The sequence below is a fragment of the Scyliorhinus canicula genome, chromosome 3, assembly GCF_902713615.1.
Source record: "Scyliorhinus canicula chromosome 3, sScyCan1.1, whole genome shotgun sequence".
Lineage (NCBI taxonomy): Eukaryota > Metazoa > Chordata > Chondrichthyes > Carcharhiniformes > Scyliorhinidae > Scyliorhinus > Scyliorhinus canicula.
The window spans coordinates 180,832,182-180,850,994 of record NC_052148.1 but is presented as its reverse complement, the minus strand read 5'-3'; the positions used below and the strand labels follow the sequence as shown (position 1 = coordinate 180,850,994).

The following is an 18,813-nucleotide window of genomic DNA, read 5'->3' as shown; positions in this document are numbered from 1 at the left end:
TTAATTTGAAGTAAAAATTGAGGTGGAAAGAGTCCGGTTAATATTTAACCATTCATTCATTCGCATTTTTATCAGGTCCGCTCTTCTAAAAATTGATTTCTTTTTCAGGCCATGACAATCCCTTCTGCTCATTCACTTAAGCTACTAGATTTTAGCTTCAGTGACTTTGACTTGTCTGAAGTGGAAACGGCGCTGGCTGCCATCCGAATGTTCACCGATCTGAACTTTTTACAGAATTTCCAGATGAAATATGAGGTATAGCATATTTTGTGGTAGTGTCATGTGAGAGTGTACCTTTAAGAAATGGGTGTTTATCAGTGACGTCAGAGTGTGGATGGAGCTGGGCTGTCTGTCAACTTTTTACTTTCGTTTTTGAGCAGGCTGCAGGGTGTGTTTTAGTTTCGTTTTCAGAGCTGGATAGCTGCAGTAACAGCCAGAAGGTATATTAGAGCCTCTCACTGTAATCTAAAGACTGTAAATCGATCCTGGTGATTTAAAACTAATAACAGTAGTGACTTTAACCTGATGTGCTTCTGGTAAAAGGTGTGTTAAGTCTTATAAACAAAGAACAAAGAAAATTACAGCACAGGAACAGGCCCTTCGACCCTCCCAGCCTGCGCCGATCCAGATCCTTTATCTAAACCTGTCGCCTACTTTCCAAGGATCTACTTCCCTCTGTTCCCCATATATCTTCATATATCATATATCGATTTACAGTCTTTAGATTACAGAGAGAGGCTCTAATATACCTTCTGGCTGTTACTGCAGCTATCCAGCTCTGAAAACGAAACTAAAACACACCCTGCAGCCTGCTCAAAAACGAAAGTAAAAAGTTGACAGACATATGAAGTTCATATATCTGTCCAAATGCATCTTAAATGATGCTATCGTACCCGCCTCTACCACCTCCGCTGGCAAAGCGTTCCAGGTACCCACCACCCTCTGCGTAAAAAAACTTCCCACGCACATCTCCCTTAAACTTTCCCCCTCTCATGTTATGGATGTTAAAAGGAAAGCTTAAAGGATTACTTAGTGTTGTATTTTTTGGGGAGTTGTATTTGAATTGATGGATGCTAAGATGTTCACTGTATGTTTTTAAAAAGGTTAACTTGAGTTCATAGAATAAACATTGTTTTCTTTTTAAAAATACTTTTCCATTTCTGCTGTCCCACACCTGTAGAGTGGGCCGTGTGCTCCCTATACCACATTCTAGTAAAAGTTGTGGGTCAGGTGAACTCCATGATACACTTTGGGGTTCTCTAAATCCTGGGCCACAACAGGAACCACAACTAAGGCAAATTATCAATTCTGTAAACTTAAACTACATCTGCGTAACCTTTGTTAGAACAAACATATATGCCTTAATAACTTTATCTGATAAGATGGGAAAATATCCAAACTATTATTACAGTGTATGAAAAAAAAAATTAAATTTGAACAATATACATTCTTTGGTAACACAAGAGCTTGCTTTGACTAGGGAACTAAGTGCTTCAAAAATATATATTTTTTTAATCTTCTGAAAGAGTCTATTTAATCTTGAAGCCATTGAACCAGCCTACTGGCACCTTGGCTCTGGATACGAGTGTTCACAAGGGCTATCGGGACATCGCAGCAGTCCAGGATTCTGTCCTCCGCCACGTTGCTAGATGGCTGAGGTGCCACCCCAGGGGAGTGGCATTGACTTTGGGGAACAAATACCTGCTGTCCTCTCTCAGAATGGCAGCAGCTGTCCCACCACCACTGCCGCTCGACAAGTTTTGTTGCTGTTGCCTGTCAACCAACCAGCCCATACTGCCGCCACCCATGCTGAGGTGGTGCAGTCTTAAGCCAGGCCTGCTCTAGGGCATCTTGCAATGTCCCGTGCAGTCTTGCCTAGTGGCAGTTAACAACCTTCCACCAGCCAAGCCGCAGCCGCTATGAGCACTGCATAGGAACGTCAGACCAGGCAGCGCTTGCACTATGGGAATGCACAAGAGTGATGAGTTAACTTTTGTATGGAATATTAAATGGCTTGTTTGATATAGTTGATTGGGAATGGTTTGTTTTGTGGCAGCTTATTTCAGCATTGTGACCAAAGGAACACCAAGATGGCCGTGACAGGGGGAGGGTAAGGTATGTGACTGTTGTAGAATGGGGATTTCAGGCTGTGCTCAGTGGAATGTACATGAAAGGTGATCACAGACAGCATGTCCAAGAAGGAGATGTGCTCCATCCTCTCCTCTGGGGTTCTCCCTTTTCCTTCTCAACCCCTTCATCAGTTGCTTCCTAGTGTCAAGGACTGTGTCTTCATGATGATGAGATTATGCAGCAAAGAATGGATGATGAAGAATATGGAGTCATGCTCCAGCAAGAACGGCAGGATTTCTCCAGTGTTCAAGCTGCAGAAGCATTGCCTGAGCCGCCTCAATGGTCTGCTTTATGATGCTTCCCATGAGGAAAGTAATGAAGGCATATCCTGATGAACAACACTCTGCTGCCACCTTCAGCTAATCAGTTCTGGTTAAATATAATATTGGTGGATTCATCACAAGACCCCTGCCTCCAATAGGCCTTCCAAGCCAAACACCCTTCATTGCACTGACAGAGGCCTGGATATTTACTGGGTCCAATTATATAGGTGGGGGCGTGGAGTTTCAAATGGGAAATCTAGAGTTTTGCTTTGCCTGTGTGCTGTGGTGTTTTAACTTGACAGCATGCATCTTTTGGCCCTGACTAACAGTCGGCTAGGGAGGACTTCAGAGCAGGCTGCAGGATCAAGTAGGTCCATACTCTGATACAGAAACATAGAAAATAGGGACAGGAGGAGGCCATTCGGCCCTTCGGGTCTGCTGCGCTATTCACTATGATCATGGCTGATCATTCAACTAAATAGTCTAATCCTGCTTCACCCCATATCCTTTGATCTCCTTCACTTCGAGTGGTATATCTAACTGCTGCTTGAAAACATACAATATTTTGGCTTCAAGTACTTCCTGTTATAACAAATTCCACAGGTCCACAACTCTCTTGGTGAAGAAATTTGTCCTCATCTCTATCCTAAGTAGTCTACCCATATTCTCAGCCCCAGCAATCTGAATCCATCCCCCTCACGCCCTCACACCATCTATTCAACCACGTATTCATCCAATATATCCTGCTATTTGGCCTGCTATTTGGGGCCGCTTTAGCTTACTTGGATAGAAAGTTGGTTCATGATGCAGAGCAAGACCAGCAGCCCATGTTCAATTCCCGTACTGGCGGAGATTATTCATGAAGGCCCTGCCTGCTCAACTTTGCCCCTCACCTGAGGCATGATGGTCCTCAGGTTAAATCACCACCTGTCAGCTGTCCCCCTCAAAGGGGAAAGCAGCCTATGGTCATCTGGGACAACGGCAACTTTATCTTACCTTTACCTGCTATTTACCTCTAGCATGTGACACTAATCATGAGATCCTACTTCTCAATTTACTTCCTAACTCCTTGGCCGGGATTCTCCCCCAACCGGCGGGCGGCCGTACCGGCGCCAAAGAGTGGCGTGAACCACTCCGGCATCGGGCCGCCCGGAAGTTGCGGAATCCTCCGCTAGGCCAGCGCTGGAGTGGTTGGCACCGTGCTAACCAGCGCCAAAGGGCCTCCACCGGCCGGTGCAGGTTGGCGCATGCGTGGGAGCGCCAGCGTGTTCTGGCGCATGCGCAGAACCGCTGGCGTGATCCCTGCGCATGCGCAGGGGGTTTCTTCTCCGCATGATGGAGATTTACAGAGAGGGAAAGAGTGCCCCCACAGCACAGGCCCACTCGCAGATTGGTGGGCCCCGATCGCGGGCCAGGCCACCATGGGGGCCGCCCCCGGACCGGATCCCCCCTGCACCCCCCCTCCCCCGAGGACTCCGCAGGCCGCCCTCAGAGCCAGGTCCCGCCGATATGGGCCTTGTCTAATCCACGCCGGTGTCGGAGAATCCCGCCCCTTACATTCTGCTTTTAGGACCTTATCCTTTTTTTTTACCTCTGTCGTTTGTACCAATGTGTACCACAACCACTGGCTGTTCACCCTCCCCCTCCAAAATGTCCTGTAACTGCTGCGAAAGATCCTTGACCCTAGCACAAGGGGGCAACACACCATCTTGGTGTCTCGGCTCCCTCTTTTCACCCAACTCCAAAAGCACTCTCGTTTAGCCAAGCAGCACTCACAGTGTGGTGGGGGTAGTGTCCAATTCTGGGGCGAGGGTCTATTCCTCAAACATTGTGGGGCTGTCAATTGCAGGAGTCTTATGACTGTGTCCTGAATTCTGATTACTTATTTCATTTGTATTGTCATCACACTGCAGCACATGCTGGCAAGATATTTTTTTCAATAGACCAATTATTCGCCCGTCCATCTATCTGTTGCAGGCTAAAAAGGAATTTTGCCTACAATATGTTCAGATAGCCCTGCCATGTTCTATAATCCCAACTCCTGAAATTAGGATGGGTGCAGCCATTACACTCTGTGATTGCATCTGCTCTAGTCCCTTCGAAGATACCCTTCCTCCTGCTCTAAATCGCTCAGTACATGAGGAATGACCAGAGGTCAGACATTTAGTTCATGTACATGAAGATTTTATACCTGTGGCCACAGTGTGGTAGTATGACTAGGGATATTACGGTACCTGGGAGTGTGAGCTGCCATTGGTGCAGAGGGCTCGCTGCCCATTGGCCCAAGTATCGTGCTCTCCGTTTTCCTATTGGCTAAGAGGAAGGTAGCTCCGCCTACGAGGTGGGGTATAAGAACCCGTGTCCCCCTGCAGCCAGGCCATTTCCTGTACGTCTGCTGCCGGGCTCACTTCTTGCTAATTAAAGCCTTTCGTTTCGGACTTCACCTACGTTTCGTGTCCATTGATTGTGCATCACACAGGGAGTGAAAGAGAACGAAAAGAGAAAAGAAACTGTAAATGTTGATAGAAAAGCAATTAGCACGATAAAAATACAGCTAAAGGTATCCAAGAAGCACAAATCGAAAAGTTCACCTACAACAGGAAACAGGACAACCCACCTTTATAAATCCAACTCTCAGAGATAGTGCTGCTGACAGAAATGACTGTTATTTTCCGGTTCCACTGAGAGTAAATGGAGTTTTGGCTGGAATGCCAAATTTTCTGTTCTCGCTCGCAGTGGTTTCCAGCCACGGACAACACCGGATAATGCCGCCCATTACCTGTCTTGCTGAATATTTCTAGCAACTTCTTTTTTTATCTCAAAGGCGCAAACAAGCCTTTTGAGAAGCAGCCATTTTATGTGCGTTCAGTACCTACTGGCACCTTTCTGCCCAAAAAAAGACACGCACAGCATTGCAGTTGACAGAATGCAACAATAATTAGCATCAATTGCAGGTCCTCAATCAAGTTCTTGCATGCTTTCATTGAGAGGAATTTCCACACATTTAAATTTGCAATCTAAATATCATATAACGTAGAGACCGGATAAGAAACATGTACAGTCTGTGTCAAATTTTCAACCGCAACAAGGTGCTCCAGCTGAAAACATGAAAATTGGCCACCTGAAATGCATGCAGATGAATGATATTTGCTTCATTTGCACTGGGACATAAGAACATATTTGCTGGAACAGAAATGGAAGGAGGGATTTTCTGCCCCAGCCCCCCACCCTGCAGCATGTTTTGTGGCGGCAGAGGCAACCCATCACTGGCCAGCAGTGGGATCTTACCATCCTGCCGCTGTCAATGGGGTTTCTTGGTGTTCTCACGCCCCGGCGGGGTGCATTGTCAGTGGGACCGGCAGATCCCATTGTTGGGACTGGCTGGAAAATCTTGCCTGGAGCACGTTAAACATGTCAGGATTTCATGCCTCCCACCCAGCAGGATATTATGGTCCCACTGAAGAAAACAGTAATTTTATTGGCTTTCCTCATCCGCTGGCCAGAGACATGCTGCAACGGAGCCATAAAATCTGACCATAGTTTTCCATGGTCCTCTGCTAAACACTTGCTAACTTGTATGCAAATAAGGTAAAAATGGACTGGAGTAGCACCTTTAATCGTCAGTCTGAGTGGACCCAAGTAGTGCATTTCTCAACAGAAAGTATTTGCATGAGCTATTGATTTTCTTTACCCTCACAGGTTCTTTGCCGTTGGATTTTAAGTGTCAAAAAGAATTATCGAAGACATGTAGCATATCACAATTGGAGGCACGCATTTAATACAGCTCAATGCATGTTTGCTGTTCTGAAGTCCGGCAGGATTCAGGTTTGTCACTGCTCATTTTACTTTTAAATATCCTTCATTGTTGCTAATTATTATTTAAATGCCCCGTGTATGTATTATGTACTATTCTGTAACTGTGATCAGTTGCACTGTTGAATATCTGTGGCTGTAATATTCCTGATTGACCCACCAGGAAGACACCACTTGGATAATAAATGCTGGAATTTTCCAAATTAAAACCTTAATAATTAACAGAAATAACCATATTTGAACCACCTTGCTATTTGCATCCACAATTTCAATGCATAAATTGCTTTCTTCATTGTTTTTTTTTTCAATTGGTAGGGATTAATTTAGAACAGTCAGCATGGTTTTGTTAATATTTAGAAGAGATGACCAGGTATGTAGATGATGGCAATGTATTTGACGTCTACTTGGACTTCAACAAGGCTTTGGATAATGTCCCACATGAGAGACTGATAGCGAAGGGAAGAGCCCATGGGATCCAAGGATATTTGGCAAATTGGATCCAGGGTTGGCTGAGTGGCAGGAAGCAGAGGGTGATGGACGAGGGGTGTATTTCCAACTGGAAACCTGTGTCCAGTGGGGTCCCACAGGGATCAGTGTTGGGGCCCTTGCTGTTAGTGGTTTTGTATAGATGATTAAGACATGAGTGTAGGTGGGTTGATCAGTAGGTTTGAGGTTGATTCGAAAATTGCTGGGGTGATAAATAGGGAGGAGGATAGTCTTAGCGTAGAAGGGGATTTAGGCAAATCAGTCAGATGGGCTGATCAGTGGCAAATGGAATTCAATCCAGATAATAGTGGGATGATGCACTTGGGCAGGACAAACAAGGCAAGGGAATACATGGTATACATCAGGATCCTAGGAAGCACCGAAGATCAGAGGGACCTTGGTATGCATGGAGACTGGTCCCTTAAGGTAGCAGAGCAGGTGGATACAGTGGTTAAGAAGGCACATGGTATACTTGCCTTTATTAGCCAAAGCATAGAGTTTAAGAGCAGGGTGGCTATGCTGAACTGTATAAAACAGTGGTTAGAACACAGCTAGAGTATTGTGTGGAATTCTGGAATCCACATTATAGGAGGGATGTGACAGCTCTGGAAAGGGTGCAGAGGAGATTTACCAGGATGTTGCCTGGGCTGGAGACTTTTAGCTGTGAAGAGTGATTGGATAGACTGGAGTTGTTTTCTTTGGAGCAGAGGAGACTGAGGGGGGACATGATTGAGATGTATAAAATTATGAGGGGCGTAAAGGCATATATAGAATGGACAGGAAGAAACATTTCCCCTTGGTGGAGGGATCAATGACCATGGGGCATAGATTTAAGGGGCAGAAGGTTTAGAGTGGATGTGAGGAAAAACCCTTTCACCCATAGGGTGTTGGGAGTTTGGAATTCGCAGCCTGAAAGGGTGGTGGAGGCAGAGACCCTCATAACATTTAAGAATTATTTAGATGTGCACTTGCAATGCCAAGGTACACAAGGCTATGGGCCAACTACTGGAAAATGGGATTAGATAGGTGGTTATCACATCAGTGCAGTTATGATGGACCGAAGGGCCTTTTCTGAGCTGTCGACCTCTATGACTCGAAAATAAGTTTTTTAGGGTGAAATGTGCCAGCAGTGGGAATTGAATGAGGTGAAAAATGATATGACTTAACTCTCCCAGAGCAGTGTTGATATTGTTTGAGGCTGTGTTCTGATTTTGTTAATTTGTAAAATGTACCCAATACTTTCCACTTTTTGACACAGTTATGCATCGGAGAAGCCATTCCTGCTGGTGAAGCATCACATGATGTGTAGTGGCATCAGCAGTGAGTGGCTGTGCAGGCTTCAGTTCTCCATCTTAGATTGTATGAGCAACATCCCCAATAAAATCTCTTGTGTTTGTAAGAATCCATGGGTGTGGCACCTCCAAACCTTTTCTCTTTGTGGCAAACTCTGAGATGTAACAAAAGTGAAAATTGGCAATGAGGATTGAGGCAAGAAAACAAAATTGCTGAACAAAAAATTGTTGACAAAACAGTGGTGGCGCCTATGGGCTCACGTCTGGTTGCCACCACCCCCCCTTTATAGCACACCTCTCGGGTCTCTGGCAGGTGGGTTCAATGGCCACCCTTCTATCATGTTCAGCGTCACATCAATACCCATTTGACACTTGAGGGTTTTGGATCCCCCAGTTCATTTCGGTGATCGCATCTACAAGGTTCAACACATTCCATCCCAATGACCTGTACTCAACCTTCATCCCTTGTCACAGCTCCTCTCCGGAACTTTGAGACTGCAGGCAGCTGACATTGATGAGGGTTAAATGATGATGGCCAATCAGTTGGGTGAGCATTCTAAGGAATGCCAGAGGGCACAACTAATCTACCAGGCTGAGAAAGTCTTACTTTCCCCTTGTACGCCATGGCACAAGTAACCAGGGTCCTCAGACTTGACCCTATGCACAAAACCTCCTCCATCCGCCCCATATAGAGTCTGGATCCCTGAACCAATCCTGCACCTTATCAACATTTGCCACTAATAGTAACATAACAGATTAGGTAATGCCAACCCTCACAACTGCCTATCGCTTTGGAAAAATGACCAATGCACCTGAGGAGTCTTAGCGGCCCAAACAATAGTAGATATCAATTTATTAATCCTGCAAAAGAAAGCCTTGGGAAGAAAGGCTGGGACACACTGGAACAAAACCAAAAACCTCGGGAGAATATTCATCTTCACCATCTGTACCTTTCCCACTAAGGTCAGAGGGAGGGAATCCCACTTTTCCAAATCGGCCTTCACCCCATCCACCAGACTAACAAAATTAATTTTATGGAGTGTGGCCCAGTCATGGGCCGCCCGATTCCCAGATACCGGAAGCTAGTCTTTGGCCGGACAAAATAGCAGCCTCCCCAGATCAGCTCCACCCCCCGGGGGGTACATCAGAAAATATTCACTCTTGCCCAGATTTGGCTTGTGCCCCAGAAAGTAGCCAAACGTCTTGACCAACTTCATTATCGCCTCCACATTGAAGAGTGGGTCCGTGATATACAGTAACAAATCATCCATATATAAGGACACCCAAGCTCCTTCCCTCTACACTCTATCCCCCTCCACCTGGTAGACGATCTCAATGCAATGGCCAGCGGCTCAATTGCTAGGGCAAGCAAAAGCCCTGTTCAGTTGGAAATAATCCAAACTCAGGGCATTAGTACATACACTCGTGGTAGGAGCCCTGTACTAAAGCCTAATCCATAATATAAATTTTGGCCCAAAGCCAAACTTCCCAAGGATCTCAAAGAGGTAGGTACCCCCACTCAACCCTATTGAATGCTTTCTCTGCGTCCATCGGGGCCATAGGGGCTGGTTTAGCTCACTCGGCTAAATCGCTGGCTTTTAAAGCAGACCAAGCAGGCCAGCAGCACGGTTCGATTCCCGTACCAGCCTCCCCGGACAGGCGCCGGAATGTGGCGACTAGGGGCTTTTCACAGTAACTTAATTGAAGCCTACTCGTGACAATAAGCGATTTTCATTTCATTTCGAAAGAACTACCTCTGGCGGTCCGTAAGGAGGGCGACAACATAACATTTAACAATCTCCTAATATTGACCAACAACTGCCTGCCCGTAACAAATCCAGTCTGCTCCTGTGAAATCACCCAGGTAGGCAGGGCTCTAAACGCATTGCCAAAACCTTAGTCAACAACTTAACGTTTAACAACGAAATAGGTCGATACAACCCACATTCCGTGGGAACCTTGTCCTTCTTCAGAAACAGAGCAATCGTGCTACCATCAACGTGCCGGCAACACCCCTCGGGACATAAGACCATAAGATATAGGAGCAGAATTAGGCCACTCGGCCCATCGATTATGCTCCGCCATTCAATCATAGCTGATATTTCTCTTATTCCCATTCTCCTGCCTTCTCTCCATAACCCCTGAACCTCTTATAATCATAAAACATATATGTGTTAATTGGTTAGTACCTGCCACCCCCAGTAGGGCACTACTTTGTTCTTCAAATCAAGTTAAAGTGCATCACTTAGTGTGGTGTAGTTGTTTTAGGCAATGTGGCTGACATGGGCGAATAAATAGAAACGTCTGCGAGCTGTGAGATGTGGGTGTGATGTCTGAAGGGATGCTGAGTGCCTGAGGTTGAGGTGAAGTTATGAAAGTGCTATATGAGTCATGATTGATAGAGATTGTTTATGGGAGGTGTAGCGTGTTGAGCAATGTGTGAGGCTGGTTGTGAAGTGGCAGTCAAAGATACATTCACCGACCCTGAACATTCGCGTAAGGTCATTGGAATATTCGCACACTGAATCCAGTTCCTCGGGTTTGATATGTTGTATTGAGCATCAAAAATATCTGCTCCCATTGCTTCTCAGAGTTTGTCTGTCGGGCCTCTTGCCCCCTGTTGATGGAACACATCTCTCCTCCTCTGCACCCTCTCCACCAAGGCCTCCAGTACAGTGTGGGAAAATCTAGGAGCCCATTTTGTCCCATGCTGTGCAACTGCTCCCTTTTCCAGCTCAGGATCGGTTGTAGAATGGCTTCCAGCGCCTGCTTCGGACACAATGCACCACCCTGTTAAGAGGTGTAGGCTGATTTTAATAGTGCAGGCTAGCTTGAACTGGTGCTAGCCTCTTATAATATGGGGTCAGCTGCTGAGGTGTGTAGTCACGCAACAACACGGTTAGTGATGACTTCACATTGCAATCATGGTAAATAAGCGCAAACTGGCAGCAGTGGGCACAGGTTAACCACACATCTATACTCATTGCAGCATCAAAGTTGTGCTGAATGACGGAATTCTGCTGTTGGATTTCTTGTCAACATTTCATTCCTTGCCCTCCATTTGTTCAGATTCCACCTCCCCTTACATATGTAAATAACCTGAATATTGAGAGTTTGAAAGTTCCATTGTTTTTTTCTGTTACAGAACAAGTTAACTGACCTGGAGACTTTAGCTCTCATCATAGCAACCCTGAGCCATGACCTAGACCACAGAGGGGTGAACAATGCTTTCATAAAGAGGTATGGGCCCTTTAAACATTGTGACTATGATATAATCCAGGTGGTGCTTACTGGATACTGATGTTATTGTATTATTTTGGTAGGTTGGTGGTCAATTGCATTTTCCCACAGATTGTTTTTATATAGCTCCATGGCCTTCCTCCTCCCTATCTCTATAACTTCCTCCAACCTTACAATCCTCCGAGGTCTCTGCATTTCTCCAAGTTGGCCTTTGGAGCATCCTCAGTTTTCATTGCCTGACCAATGGCAGTCGCCTTCAGCTGGCTAGCTCGAAGCTCTGGCACTCCTCACCTAAGTCTCTCCACCTCTTCCTTCCAAATCTCCCTTCTCTTTTAAGACGATTCCACCTCTTTTGACCAAGCTATTGGCTGCCTATTCTACTATTTATTTATATGCTTTATGTGGTTAATAAAGCTCTAGTGACACATCTTTTTTGTTTTGTTTATAAATTTAGAGTGCCCAATAATTTTATTCCAATTAAGGGGCAATTTAGCGTGGTCAATCCACCTACCCCAACTTTGGGTTGTGGGGATGAAACCCACACAGGCACGGGGAGAATATGCAAACTCCACACAGACAGTGACCCGGGGCTGGGATCGAACCTGGGTCCTCAGTGCCGTAGACAGCAGTGCTAACCACTGTGCCACCGTGCTGCCCCTAGTGATACATCTTGATATGTCTTACTATGTTAAAGGCCCTTTATAAATGCTGGTTTATAAATGCTATTTATAAATGGGAGCCGGTTTAGCTCAGTTGCTTAGACAGCTGGTTCATGATACAGAGCAAGACATGCCCTCACACCAACATGAATGGACAGTACATTGTAGGGACACAATCCATTGCAAATGAGCTGTTTAGCTCACTGGACTAAATCGCTGGCTTTGAAAGCAGACCAAGGAAAGCCAGCAGCATGGTTCGATTCCCGTAACAGCCTCCCCGAACAGGCGCCGGAATGTAGCGACTAGGGGCTTTTCACAGTAACATTGAAGCCTCCTCGTGACAATAAGCTATTTTCATTTCATTTCATTCATGTAAATGGGATCCTGACTTTAAAATTTGAGATCCCCATTACGTTAATGGCAGGAGGCGGGGTCACTGAGCGGGGAAATCCCGCTGGCGTAAAGCCATTTTGGGACTCCCACTTAATTCTCTGTCTGCTGTCCCATTCCCACCCACTGAAAACGGGGGGGGGGGGGGGGGGAATCCCCCTTATGATTACAGAATGGGTCAATTTAATACTTTACTGTTTGTAGTGATTTTGCTTTATGTTTTTAACAGTTTAGTGAGAATATTAACATGAAATCTTCTGTGTGCTTGATCTTGTGCAGGAGTGAGCACCCTCTTGCTCAGCTGTACTGTCACTCCATGATGGAACATCATCATTTTGATCAGTGTGTCATGATACTCAACACCCCTGTAAGTTACTGACTGTTCCTGTGTTTCATACAAATTAATAATGTTGTCATTCAAGTGGTGCAATAGGGCTATCGCTTTATTTTCAGAATTTTTCTACAGTCTGTAGCTGTTGCTTTGTTTTTGGTAGTTTCCTCAAATTCTCCATTTTTATGGAAGAATGGAAGACTCAAGGGTATTTTCCTTTGTAACCAAATTTGTCGTCTTTGGAGGTCTTGTCCATAATAAAACTAGCTAAAACATTTTTATACTGAGTGCTAAGTTTCCTTACCCAGCATAAACAATTGCATATTCTCTACAATGAATAAAGCTTTGAACATTAGTGGAAAGGAGAGAAATTACGTTAGAATGCATGCTTAAATTAGGCAAGGGGACTTTTCCAAATAATGTTTGCCCGATTTAAAGATCTTTTCAGTGTCAGGATGTTAAAAATATATTAAACAAAGGAAATAAAAAGTGAGTGCAGCTTGTGTGACAGATATACTGAAATCATTAACAATTGATGCAATAATTTTGAATACAGGCTCAAAACACTTTTAAATTATGCCCCAACATTGTGAGCCTTACTGATTCTAGGAGAAAAAGAGTTAAAAGACATTTTGATTTTTAAATTTAATCTTAAATCCTACACCTGCCCATATTTAGTTTGATCCCATGAACTTATTTGAACGATCCATCCTTAATTAATACCTGACAGGTATATCACTTCAATTTTGTATGATGTTGACCTGGCAATTAGATCTTCGTGAATCTGACAATCTAGTGTCGTCGATCAGCCCAGTATGAATTTTCAGCACCTTTCAGAATGCTTCCACCTGGTAGTTGTAATGCGGTTAACTAGTGTTTGCCAAACTTGGCCAATGTAGCAATATAGTTAGCTATTCAGAATAACAAACTATGGGTGTGAATTGGGCTATTGATAAATGCCGATATGCTATGCTGTTTCCATTTGATGAGTAAATGTGGTTCTCACATGTCTGGTGAAAGCTGATTGTTGTTGCAGTTGGGCCTTAATCTGTGTCCAAGTTTCAGAGACCATCAATTATTATTAATTATTATGTCAGAGATATTGGGCTGCATTTTAGGGGGAAGGAAAGTCAGACAGCAACCAAAATGCCATAAAGAATCCGACCCAGTAGCCATAATATGCTGGGGAGTAGGACTTCCAATCTGATTGATCAGTGGCTCTAGAAGTCATGTCTCAAGGAAGGAGCACGAAGGAGATCAATGGCTGCTGCAGAAAGGTGAATCCTAGGATTTTCGAGTGGGGCGGGATCTGATAGCACAGAGATAGGGAGAGGTGTATGTGGCTGGGATTTGGAGGGCAGGCAGCTAGGAAGGAAGGGGGGGTGACATCATATATAAAAAATAATATTTCATGAATGTGAGTTGAATCTTGTTTGTAGACAGCTATTCATCTCACATGGAGAATTAAAGTTACCATGATGCATAGTTTTTGGCAGCTTATTGAACATTTAATGAATTTTTATTTTCCCCCAGGGAAACGAGATTCTAAGTGGCCTTTCTCTAGATGAGTATAAAATGACTTTGAAGATGATTGAGCAGGCCATTCTAGCTACAGACCTAGCCATGTACATGAAGTAAGTATTGAGGACAGACACTTCACACTTCCAAAGTTCAGTCTTGCAAATGTAACATTTTTTAAAAGTTTGGAGCGTGATTCTCCGCTCCCGGGAAAAATCAGGAGGGCTGTCATGAACACGGCCGAGTTTCACGACGGCCTCGGAGGCCGCTCCTCGCCCCCTATTCTCCCCTCCCGGCGGGGCTAGGAGCGGCGCTCCATAACTCTCAGCCGCCGGGCGGCACGCCGAGAGTGACGCGACGGCGGCGCCTATATGATGTCAGCCGCACATGCGCAGGTTTGCCGGCTCCAACCAGTGCATGCGCGGCTGACGTCATGACGGCTGACAGCCAGAGCCCGCGCATGCGCAGTGGCTGTCTTTCCCCTCAGCCGCTCCGCAAGACGTGGCGGCTTGATCTTGCGAGGCGGCGGAGTGGCAATAGTGCGTCCGATTGAGACGCCGGCCCGACGATCAGTGGGCACCGATCGCGGGCCTGTCCCCTCCCGAGCACAGTCGTGGTGCTCATTCCCCACCAAGCCCCCTACAAGCCCCAAAACGGGCACCTCACGGCATTTTCACGACGGCAGCGACCAGGTATGGTTGCCGCCGTCGTGAAACGGTCGCGAACGGCAGGCCGCTCGGAGAATCGGCAGTCGCCATGAAAAACGACGGGCAGCGATTCTTCCGAGCGGGGGGGTGGGAGAATCGCGGGGGGCACCAGGGGGTCGTGGAATTAGTCGGGGGGCCCACCCGCGATTCTCCCACGCAGCGTGGGGAGCTGAGAATCGCGCCCAAGGGGTGGGATTCTCCGTGGTCATTATGAAGCCATTATCGCTTGCCGCAAAAACTCATCTGGTTCACTAATGCCCATTAGGGAAGTCAATCTGGTGTCCTTACCTGGTCTGGCCTACATGTGACTCCAGATCCACAGCAATGTGGTTGACACTAACTGTCCTCCTCAAGGGCAGTTAGGAAAGCAATAAATGCTGGCACAGCCTGCGATGCCCATGTCCCATGCACGAATAATAAAAACTCCCCACACACACCAACTCAGCCAACAAGTTGTCAGTAAGATGTGTGAAGTATATATATGCAGCAGCAGCTAGTCGGCCTCCTGAGTATAAGTTGCTAAACCAGCGAATCTGGCATTGTTTCTCATTGGAATTGATTGTGTTCCACCTGCGCCGGTGCTAGCCCCTTAACAGTAGTAGAATCGGCCCAGGTGTCGTGAAAGTCCACAAATTCTTCGTTGGTGTCGACACGTTGTCTCAAAAATGGAGAATCCCGGCCAAGGGTGGAATTTCCCCATAAAATTACTAAGAGTCATTTTGGGCGAGAAAATCAGTATGATTCGTGTCGGCACCGGGAGTGCGATCCGGATCGCAATCTTCAGCCACTTAGTCAAATTTATTTTCCTCCATGTGAAATACACCTGGGGCGGAATTCTCCCGCCCCCGCCGTGTCCCGAATTCTCCGCCCCCCGAAATTCGGCGGGGGCGGGAATCACACCGCGCCGGTTGGCTGGCCCCCCACGGCGATTCTCCGGCCCGCGATGAGCCGACGTTCCACCGCTGACAGGCCTTTCCCGCCGGCGTGGTTTAAACCACCTCTGGTACCGGCGGGATTGGCGGCGCAGGCGGGCTCCGGGTCCCTGGGGGGGGGAACGCAGGGCGATCTGACCCCGGGAGGTGCCCCCACGGTGGCCTGGCCCGCGATCGGGGCCCACCGATCGGCGGGCGGGCGGGCCTGTGCCATGGGAGCACTCTTTTTCTTCCGCTCCCTTGCGCATGCGCCGGTATGACGTCAGCAGCCGCTGATGCACCGGCGCATGCGCGGACTTCCGCCGGCCGGCGAAGGCCTTTCGGTCCTGGCTGGCAGGGCGCCAGAGGCCATTCGCGCCGGCCGGCGGAGCGGGAACCACTCCGGCACGGGCCTAGTCCCTAAAGGCGCGGAGAATTCCGCACCTTTGAGGAGGTCCAATGCCGGAGTGGTTCACGCCACTCCATCCCGCCGGGAGCCCCCGCCCTGCCGGGTAGGTGAGAATCCCAGCCCTGTTGTCTGATTCACCTGCCTGAGAGTCAGCTGAGCACTGCAATCTAGAAGACGCTGTATTAAACAGATTCTCAGCACTCGCTCTCAGTCAAGCCAGAAGGGTGGCAGCAAGATGACCTGCGCCTCGGGTCTCGGAGGGGTCCCTCACCAGACTTCCCGATGCCATGGAGGAGAGGCGGGCCATGATATACCCACATGTTGGCAGGCAACACACGAGCAATGTCACTGATCCCACCTGGGAGGCGGCGGCAGCAGATATGAGTGGAAGCAGCATGGCCAGGAAGACAGCCGTCCAATGCTGAAAAAAGATAAATTACCTCCTATGTTTGTTATCACTGGTCTCCTCCTGGCATTTGTCTCTTTTGTCACCCCCGGAAAGTCACCTTTAACCCACTTGCTGCCATCTCCAATCCTCCCAACACCCGACATCCCAGCATCATCCTCAAAAGCACCCCAGCACTTCTCATCACAACCCCTTTCTGCCTAGATGCGGTGCCCATAGCTGCTAGTTGTGGTATTTGTGCCCCTGGTGAATGTGCCCAAAGAATTGTGGCCAAGGAGTGGTTTGTATTCTACATTGGCAAATGTAATTACATTCAACACTGCCTGATAACCTGTCAGATCAACCTATTAGTTTCCTTCACAATGATAAATAATGAAATATTATTTAATATAGTGCCAACACCTGTACTTATGAAACTATACAGTTTCCTACAATAGGCTATTTCTAAAGCAAGAACTTGCATTTATGCTGTGCCTGAGCACGTTGTTATGACATCCCAAAGCACTTCACATCCAGTTAAGTACATCTGAGGTGCAATGACTGTTTATATTTGAATAAGCAAACCAACAATTAGCACAAAACAAGATCTGCCAAAATTAAATGAGATGAATGGCCAGTTAATCTGTTTTTGAAGATGTTGGTTGAGGGTAGAATGTTGGCAGAATTCTATGAAACACGCTGCTCTCTTTGAATAATGCTGAAGGATCTTTTGCATCCACCTGAAAAGGTGGGTGCTAAACCTGATCTTGCCAGCAGGATGACTCCTTTCAGATCAGAGCGTCATTTAGAACGGCAGCCCTGATTTTCCCCCCTCCCCCTTTCAGCCACCTCTCTCCCACCCCCCCTCATGTTGATTCTCCCCTCAGTCCCCCATTCCTGTTGAGGCTCCTGGAACCACCCCCTCAATCCTCCTCCAAAGGGCAAGGCCCCCCCCCCCCACCCCCACCCCCACCCCCACCCCAGTTTGACATCTGGGCACTGCCAGGGTGCCAAGCTGGCAGTGACAAGGTGCCCAGGTGTCAGGGTATGTGCCAGGGCACCACCCTGCACTGTCTCTGAGCACCCGGGGATCTCTAATAGCTGTGCGACCCTCCCACATGGTCTACGTTTGTGGAAAGCAGTGCTATACGGCACCCTGGCGAGGTCTCGCAGGTACAGCCGTCGACTCCTTGGGTGCTGGGTGAAAGCGGCGTCCTGGTATTTAAGTGAGCCTCATGGTTTATTTAAATACACATGTCTGGATCACACCGAGTGAGGGCGAGATCCAGATCGCGTGGGCGGAGCGAGGCGGGGCTCTCCTGGGATTCACCTGGTTGCCTGGATCTGCGCCGGGCACAATGCGATCACTGAATCGTGCCCAACAAAAATCCACCCTGATGGCTAAGGACGGTATCCGAAGGAGAAGAAGAGAATCTGTATAAACCGTAATCTCACCCTGCTAAAATTAACTTTTTTTCAGGAGAAGAGAAGAATTTTTTGATCTGCTGAAAACCAATCAATTTGACTGGGAAGTTAGAAGTCACAAAGAGCTTCTAATGTAAGTAGCAATCTAAAGCAGGCATCAGGATCACGCAAAAAATGTTAAACCTGCATTCAACTGTGCCAAAAAGATGGAAAATAAAGTCAGTTGAGAAAGAAAGTAACAGGAGAGGACTTTGCTATAATGCTCAGATCCTTTAAAGCTCATTTCAGTCAGTGGAAGGTCAATCTTTCTAACTTGCTCTTGTATCTAAAATGAACAAGTCAGAAAGAATAAAACAGGCAAGTTAATGTTTTTAAAATGATTTTTTATGGGAACAGAAGATTTTAAACGGCAGTTAGGTAAAACAAATAGTAAAATGCAATATTAAAAGGGTAGGAATGAAATTAGAAAGAAGAAACTTGCAAGAAAGTATAGATTGAGAGAGGCAGTGGAACAGTGATCGTTGTGTCATTAACATAATGTGAAACAAGGTACACTTTGGTAGAAGACAATTCTGACTAAATGGAGCAGCACTGGTCAGTGGAGGGGGGTGGGGGTTGTGGGATATAAATAAAAAGCTAACTCACACAGTAGAAGCCTCTCAAAGCCCCACTGATGGGTTCAGTGGTGGGGGGAGCGGGGAGAATTCCCTAAAGGATCTTTCTCTGGTGCTTGCCATGGCCAATCAGGATAGCCATTGGAGGCTAGTATGAAATTCATCTACCACCCACTAAGGGGATACAGATGAAGGCCCGATGCCCGATTCCCTGTAGCGCCAGCAGCTGAATTGTTGAAG

General features: G+C 46.8%; 1 protein-coding gene across 3 annotated transcripts in view; it reads left to right on the top strand.

Annotated features, from left to right (window-relative positions):
* pde5ab (phosphodiesterase 5A, cGMP-specific, b) overlaps positions 1-18,813 on the top strand; it is a 143,671-nt gene that overhangs the window by 113,229 nt on the left and 11,629 nt on the right. For all 3 annotated transcript variants that reach the window (XM_038791842.1, XM_038791841.1, XM_038791843.1), the window contains exons 12-17: positions 109-255; positions 6,093-6,218; positions 11,130-11,224; positions 12,553-12,640; positions 14,138-14,238; positions 18,015-18,092. In XM_038791842.1, the coding sequence (XP_038647770.1) occupies positions 109-255; positions 6,093-6,218; positions 11,130-11,224; positions 12,553-12,640; positions 14,138-14,238; positions 18,015-18,092 (635 nt within the window). The remainder of the gene's footprint in view (positions 1-108; positions 256-6,092; positions 6,219-11,129; positions 11,225-12,552; positions 12,641-14,137; positions 14,239-18,014; positions 18,093-18,813) is intronic.